At 49.0% G+C, this 8,537-nt stretch overlaps 1 protein-coding gene across 1 annotated transcript; it reads left to right on the top strand.

The window, feature by feature from the left end:
- The first annotated feature begins 5,775 nt into the window (after positions 1-5,775).
- LOC145105921 (uncharacterized) lies at positions 5,776-7,077 on the top strand. The gene is made up of 2 exons (XM_079042983.1): positions 5,776-6,351; positions 6,676-7,077. The coding sequence occupies exons 1-2, from the start codon at positions 5,776-5,778 to the stop codon at positions 7,075-7,077; spliced, it is 978 nt and encodes a 325-aa protein (XP_078899109.1).
- Positions 7,078-8,537: the final 1,460 nt, after the last annotated feature.

Raw genomic sequence — 8,537 nt, forward strand, 5'->3', positions numbered from 1 at the left:
AGGACCGATGTATCTAGGGCCCAACTTGCCCCGCTTCCTAAATCTGATCACCCCTTTCCATGGGGATACCTTCAGGAGGACAAAATCTCCGACCTAGAACTCTAGCTCGGATCGTCTCCGGTCCGCATAACTCTTCTGACGACTCTGGGCCGTCAGTAACCTCTGTCTGACCTACTGGATCTGCTATGTCGTCTTAAGCACTATCTCAGTGCTCCCCATCATTCTCTGCCCTACCTCTCCCCAACAGATGGGAGTCCGACACCTCCTCCCGTATAAAAGCTCAAAGGGAGGCATACCGATACTGGAGTGATGGCTGTTGCTGTATGAGAACTCAGCCAAGGGCATGTAAGTGTCTTAACTTCCACTGAAGTCCATAACACATGCGCGTAGCATGTCCTCGAGCGTCTGAATCATCCGCTCGCTCTGCCCTTCTGTCTGTGGGTGGTAAGCGGTGCTGAAATGCAATCGGGTACCCAACTCCTCATGAAATTTCTTCCAGAACCTGGAAGTAAAATGCACATCCCGAACCACCTCTGAAACCTATCGATGTAGGCATCCCATGTCATGCTACCACCTCTCAAACATAGATCTCGGCTAATTTCTCCGCAGAAGAGCTCTCACTTATAGCCAGGAAGTGAGTGCTCTTCGTCAACCGATCTACAATCACCCATATCGCATCGACACCTCGCGCAGTCCTCGGTAACTTGGTAATAAAGTCCATGGAGATCTGTTCCCACTTCCACAGGGGAATCTCCAAAGGCTGCAACTGGCCATGGGGACGCTGGTGCTCTGCCTTGACCTGACGATAGGTCAAGCATCTCTCGACTACCCATGCCACATCTCTCTTCATACAGGGCCACCAATAATCCCTTTTCAAGTCCAAATACATCTTGGTGGCCCCCGTATGGATTGAGAATCTCGACCTATGGGCCTCCTCCATCAAAATACGTCGAGCTCCACCCGTATATGGCACCCATATCCACCCACGGAAGGTCATAAGCCCCCGACCATCAGTCTCAAACTCAGAAATATGCCCGATCACCTGTTCTATCCTACGGTTCTCTGGTCTCATGGCCACCACTTGGGCCTCTTGGATGGTATCTAAGACTGGAGTCATCACCGTCATCCTCATGCACATGTCTCGGATCGGAGCACCCGCTGCTCTACGACTCATGGCATCGGCTACCACATTAGCCTTGCCAGGGTGATACAAAATATCACAGTCATAGTCTTTCACTACATCCAACCACCTCCTATGTCTCATATTCAAGTTGGGCTGATCCATAAGGTACTTCAGGCTCTTATGGTCCGTGTATATGGTACATCAGACACCATAAAGATAGTGCCGCCAAATCTTGAGGGCGAATACCACCGCCCCCAAATCCAAATCATGGGTGGGATACCTCGTCTCGTGAGGCTTCAGCTGCCTCGACGCATATGCTATCATGTGTCCCCTCTGCATCAACACAACACCCATCCCCGATATAGATGCATCACAGTAGACTACGAAGTCCTCCACTCCCTCCGGAAGGGCTAATACTCGAACTTCACACAATCTCTGGCGAAGAGTCTCACATGAAGCCTGCTGCTCGGGCCCCCAGACAAATGTAACACCCTTCTTGGACAATCTGGTGAGAGGAAAGACAATCTTGGAGAAATCTATGATAGACCTCCGATAGTAACCCGCCAGACCCAGAAAACTCCTGATCTCGGATGGGGATCTCGGCACCTCCCATCGCATAACTGCCTCAATCTTGGCCGGGTCGACCAAAATCCCATTCTAGTTAACGCGGTGTCTCAAGAACTGGACCTCTCGTACTCAGAAATCACACTTGGAGAATATGACATAAAGCCTCTCGATCCTTAATACCCCAAAAATCTCTCGTAGGTGATCCTCATGATGTTCCCTAGACCTCGAGTATACCAAAATGTCATCGATGAACACAATCACCAACCTATCCAACATGGGCCTACACAACCGGTTCATGAGGCCCATGAACGTTGCCGATACATTGGTGAGCCCGAAAGGCATCACCACAAACTCGTAATGCCCATAACGAGTTCGGAAGGCCGTATTTTGAATATCCTCCTCGCAAACTCTCATCTGATGATACCCAGATCTCAAATCAATCTTCGAAAACCAAGACGCCCACTGATCAAACAAATTGTCGATCCTCGGTAGTGGATAACGGTTCTTGATCGTCAGCTTGTTCAACTCCCGGTAATCGATGCATATTCGGTGTGAATCATCCTTTTTCTTGACAAAAAGGATCGACGCTCCCCACGGTGAGCTACTCGGTCTAATGAAACCCTTCCCCAGCAGCTCCTGGAGCTGCGATGACAACTCCTGCATCTCAGGCGGCGCAAGGCGATAAGGTGCCTTGTCAATAAGCGCTGCCCTCGGAATCAGATCGATCCATAACTCAACCTGCCTCTTAGGAGGCACACCCGAAAATTCTTCGGGGAAAACATTCGGGAACTCACACACAACTGGAACATCGGAAATAGAACTCGGACTCCTAGTGGCAACTCACGTATCCATAACGTATGCTAAAAAGCCCATGCACCCCTGCTGTAGACTCTGCCTCGCCCTCGCGGCAGAGTAGAAAGCTGATCCCGATCTAGTTCCCTCGCCATACACAGTAAGTGCTCCCCCACTAGGGTCCCGTATGGTCACCATCTGACGCTCACAGTCAATCACAACTCCAAACCGGCTCAACTAATCCATGCCTACTATGACGCAGACATCACCCATCACTATCTACACCAGATCTATCGGAAAATCAACACCGAAAATCTATAAAACACATCCCCGGAATAGATCAGTGGCAAAAACCGCATGCTCATCGGCTATAGAAACCCTCAGTGGTCGGCTCAATGCCTCACGTCTAACACTAATGTGACGACTAAAGGATAAAGACACGAAAGATCGACTCGCACCCGAGTCAAATAACACCAAGGCAGGCATAAAACTCACAAGAAAAGTACCTATATGCAACACAATATAAGCATAAACAAATCTCAAAATAACATAAATAAGGAGATACGTACCAGCAATAACATCAGGCGCGGCGCGGACCTCCTCTGCAGTCAGCTGGAATGCTCTCCCACGAGCTCTCGGAGTCTCGGCCTTCACCGGCCGGCCATCAGTAACGCGCAAAGCAGCAGGAGCAGAAGCCTGGGCTAAATCTGTGTGAGCTGAGGACACTCGGCCGGCCGGTTTGGTTGCACTTGCCACAAGTACGGCCCTTCTGGCCTCCTGCTCTTGTATCAGCGGGCTTAGCCCGCTTGGTCGCCGACTGCGACTGTACTGGTCTCCTGTCCCTACCCTGAGAATCCTCCTCCCTTATAGCCTGAAACTCCAGCTCAATCTCCCTCCTCTTGGCATTGGTCTGTAACTCAGCCAATGTCCGATATGAAGAGTTCTCCAAGAACTCCCGAATATCTCGCCTCAATATGCTCAAGTACCGGCTCACACGTCCCTGCTGAGTAGACACGTGCTCAGGGCAAAACAGCGCCCTCTTGTGAAACATCGTCGTAATCTCTGTCACTGTTTCTGTCTTCTGCTTGAGAGACAGAAGCTCCTGGGCCAAACGTGTTGGATTAGGTGTCTAAGCCCATAACTATAATTGGTATGTACTTGACCAGAGAGTAGCATGGAAGTTCCGCAGACATCATTTACGAGCACTGTTTCCGACAGCTACCCAATGCCTGGAGGGAAGGACTGAGACCAGCTACGGGCCGCCTCACAGGCTTTACTGGCCATACTTTGTGGCCCTTAGGTATGATCCACTTACCATTTACACTGATCAGCCAAGACAAAACTAGGCGACGGACTGCTTTGGTAGATTTCGTAGTCATACAACACCCATCAGAGCATAACATTATATTGGGACGGACGACCCTAATGAAATTCGGAGCAGTCCCGTCAACAATCCACGTGATAGTCCAATTCAGCACAACCCAGGGACCGTGAATGATTTTAGCCACGCCCCCAAGGAACTCAGGTGCTACGAGATCATGCAACCGAAGGACATCTTAGCCGAAGCCAAGAGACCAAGATCGGATTTGTCGTACGGGGGAGAAGTAATCAACCAGGAATACCCAGACCATCGGGTGATCGTGGGAACAACCCTTCCCACGGAGACAAGAGGAGTGATGGTCCAGCTCCTACAAAAGTATAAGCACGTATTCGCTTGGATGCCCACAAACATGGTGGGAGTCGACCGAGGAATCATAGAACACAAGCTGATGATAAAACCAGGGATTAAGGAGATAAAGCAGAAGAAACGGGTCCAAGGGAGGGACCGAAACAAGGCGATCAACACAGAGGTAGCCAAATTAACCAGCGTTGAAATCCTCAGAGAAGCAATTTTCCCTACATGGATCGCTAATCCAGTAATGGTAAAAAAGCACGACGGTAGCTGGCGTATGTGCATCGATTACTCAGATCTCAACAAGGCATGCCCCAAAGACTGCTACCCGTTACCAGAAATAGACCAGAAGGTAGAGTCCCTAAAAGGATTCCAGTGGAAATGCTTCCTAGACGCATACAAGGGGCATCATCAAATCTTGATGAGCAAAAACGACGAAGAGAAGACAGCATTCTACACAGATCATGGTACCTTCTGCTACACAAAAATGTTGTTTGGGCTAAAGAATGCTGGAGAAACTTACCAGCGGCTCGTCGACTCTTTGTTCGCCAACCAAATCGGTCGAAACATCGAAGTCTACGTCGACGACATGGTCATAAAAATCCCAGAAGAGCAGAAGCTGTTACGAGACGTAGAGGAGACACTACAAACCTTGGAGGGAGCTAATATGAAGTTAAACCCTGCCAAATGCACTTTCGGGGTAGAAGAGGGACAATTCCTGGGGTATTACGTGACAAAGGAGGGAATCCAGCTGTGCCCAGCCAAGATAAGTGAACTCGAGGAAACGCCTTCGCCTAGCACGCTGAGGGATGCACAAGGCTTGAATGGAAAGCTAACAACGCTCAACCGTTTCATCTCCAAGTCAGCTGAAAAAGCCATGCCACTGTTCCATACGCTCAAAGGATGCATAGAAAAGAACAATTTCCAATGGACGACAGAAGCCGAATCGGCACTACAGAAGATAAAAAAGGCGCTCCATGCACTCCCCACTCTGGCTAGCCTAATACTCGGAGAAATATTGCAAGTTTATCTGTCCGCATCAAGAGACGCCATTTCAGCAGTGCTGGTAGTCGAGAGGCAGGGACGGCAGCTCCCGATCTACTTTGTGAGTCGGGCCCTGCAGGGACCCGAAACCAATTACCGAATCATCGAGAAACTAGTGCTCGCCCTAATCTACGCAGCGCGCAGGCTCCGTCGGTACTTCCAGGCCCACCAAATAGAAGTATTGACTAGCTGCCCGATCAAACAAGTACTCCTGAAACCAGAAACGTCAGGACGACTAGCAAAATGGGCCATAGAACTGGGAGAACACGACATCAACTATCACCCCAGAGTAAGCATCAAGGGAAAGGCATTGTCGGATTTCTTACTCGAAATCCCAGGGGAACTCCAGTAAAAAGCAGCCGGCACGACATTGCAAGGAGAGTCGCAGGGGAAGACCGACCAGCAATGAACCCTTTACACGGACGGGGCTTCCAGTAAAGAAGGGTCAGGCGTATGGCTAATCCTCACCAGCCCCACGGGCGAAGAAGTCACATACGCTTTACGTTTCGAATTTCATACGTCCAACAACGAAGCCGAATACGAAGCCTTGCCGGCTGGACTTAGATTGGCAGTAAAAATGCGGGCGGAGTGGGTTATGGCTCTGGCCGATTCACGCCTAGCAGCCAACCAAGTCTCAGGGGAATTCGAAGCAAGGTATAAACGAATGGAGAAGTATGTTAAGGCGGTACAACGAATCACGAGCTCACTAAAGAGTTTCACTATAAAGCAGATTTCGAGGGGAAATAACAGGCTAGCAGATGCCCTCAACAAACTTGCATCAACATGTTTCGGACATCTCTCAAAGGAAGTATTGGTAGAAGTACTGATAGAAAGGAGTATCGACGAATGCCAGGTTGATTCCATATCAATAGCGCAACCCAACTGGATGACACCCATCATGGAGTACTTGCAACACGACATACTTCCCGATGACCACGGGGAGGCGCGGAAAACAAGGATACGATCCCCCCAATATGCAATCCTAGGGGGAACACTGTATAGAAAAGGCCATACGACTCCATGGCTCAAGTGCATAGATGGTGAGTCAGGGAAGCAGGCTCTAAAGGAAGCCCATGCAGGGTTAGCTGGAGCCCATGAGGGAGCACATGCGCTCACAGGCAAAGTGCTATGCATGGGGCTCTACTGGCCAGACGTACACCAGGACGCAGTCGAATTAACCCGGGCTTGCGTAGAATGTCAAACTTTCTCGCCGGCACAAGGGGTACCACCATCCAAGTTAACAAGTATAGTCAGCCCGTGACCTTTCTATCAGTAGGGAATCGATATCGTAGGTCCTTTCCCAGAAGCGCCAGGGAAAGTAAAATTCTTAGTTGTAGCGGTCGATTATTTCTTAAAGTGGATAGAGGCCGAACCGCTGGCGTGTATCACTAGCAAATAGATAATCAAATTCGTTTGGAAGAACATCATAACAAGATTTGGATTACCCAAAAACTTAATCAGTGATAATGGTTTGCAGTTCGCCGAAAACCCCTTCAGGGGCTGGTGTAGCGAAAGAAGAATAGAGCAAAGATTCACATCCGTAGCCCATCCTCAAGCCAACGGACAAACAGAGGTGTCCAATAGGACGTTGGTGCAAGGGATCAAGAAGCGGATAGGCAAAGCAAAAGGTAACTGGGTAGACGAGCTACCAGAAGTCCTTTGGTCATATCGAACCACGCCACAGACCAGCACAAAGGAAACACCGTTCAGCCTGGCGTATGGGGCGGAGGCGATGCTACCAGAAAAAATTATGATAGGGTCAATACGAACAGAGTATTTCCAGGAGCGAGAAAACAATGAAAATCTAAGGGAAAACCTGGACCTCCTGGAAGAACGACAGAGCGTTCAAGCATGCGCCAGGCCACCTACAAAAAGGTAGTGGAAAGATACTACAATCAGCGAGTCAGGGACAAGGCTTTCCGGGTTGGAAACTATGTCATGCGAAAGAATGAAGTTAGCTATGCCTAGCCCCGTGGGAAGTTGAGCCAGACGTGGGAGGGACCATACAAAGTTACAGAGGCACACCGCAATGGATCATACTCCCTGGAAACCCCAGAGGGAAGACAAATACCAAGGACATGGAGTGCAAGGAACTTGAGAAGGTTCCACTTCTGAGCAATGACAAACCCCTATACAGAAGGGAGGACGACGGCATGACATTCCTATACAGTAGGGAGAACAAGGAAGACATCACGTGGCCGCATTGATCACCCGGACCAACTGGCGGACACTTAGAGTAGTCCGATAGAAAATTAAAGTGCAAAGTACTATGTATCAAAATCATATGAATAAAATAAATTGCATTATCTTTAGTACGAAATGCAGCGAGAATGACCAACATATCTCTAAGATAGAAAATGCAACATAGAGGATACTTAGCGAATCCACATGCATGCGATAAAATAGTAGAATACACAATACACATGAAAAAAAAAACAAACAACCTACATAGAAGGTTCAAAATAGACAAGACAAAAAGCATGTTCTAGCAAACAAGAAACATAACCATCGTTCATCCATACGTAAAGGCCTTAGGGGCCATAAAAACAACATTACCAATTCAAGATACAATAAAGGCCTTAGAGGCCACAAGACGGTCGAAACATAACAAAATAAGACAAAGCTTTAAAAGATTTTTCACACCCACACATGGCAGCTCCAAAAAACTTCACACATCGTCACCAGCACTAGAACCATCATTCTTCACCCCACCAGCATCATCGACCTTAACTCCGCATCCCACACTAACAGCCCCAACACCCAAATTCTCCACAGCGTCTTCACCTTCATCAAAAGCACACAGCGCGCGCACCCCGTCCACTTCCAGGTGGCCCAACCCAAGCAAGCCAACAAAATCCATGGTTGCGAAAGCCAAGAGAGCATCATCCAAAGCCGAAGAATGACTAGACCGCGAGTCGCTGGCGGAGGGGTCATAAGTCCCAACGTCAACTTGTGCTTTCAAGTTAGCCCAAACAGACTCTTCGCCAACAACAAAAGCAGCATGACAAATACGGCTAATACCACCTGTAAATTCGGGATGCTCAAAACGTTTATCCATCAGACGCACAAAGCCAACCTGAAGTAGCCAATTACGGTCATCCCTCAATACCTCCAGCTCTCGCTCGCGGTCAACGAGATCCCGCTCCAGACTTTCATTTTGTATCATCAGGCCTTCATTCGCCTGGGTCAAAGATTCCACTTGACCCTCCAAAGCACTACAACCATCTTCTAAAACCAACTTCTCCGACACCAAAGACTTCTTCTCACTTTCCAATCGTTGAACGGTAGCACTAAGGCCTGCCACCTCGCCCTGCAAACCAACCTCGCTCGCCGAGAGAA

This window comes from Lactuca virosa, chromosome 4 (genome assembly GCF_052849685.1).
Source record: "Lactuca virosa cultivar CGN04683 chromosome 4, Lactuca_virosa_CGN04683_v6, whole genome shotgun sequence".
Classification (NCBI taxonomy): Eukaryota; Viridiplantae; Streptophyta; class Magnoliopsida; order Asterales; family Asteraceae; genus Lactuca; species Lactuca virosa.

Bases quoted from the DNA above. Each gene is read 5' to 3' on its own strand.
- LOC145105921 (XM_079042983.1), top strand. From the start codon at position 5,776: ATGCGGGCGGAGTGGGTTATGGCTCTGGCCGATTCACGCCTAGCAGCC. The intron at 6,352-6,675 runs GTACACCAGGAC...AATGGTTTGCAG, and splicing joins TGGGGCTCTACTGGCCAGAC to TTCGCCGAAAACCCCTTCAG.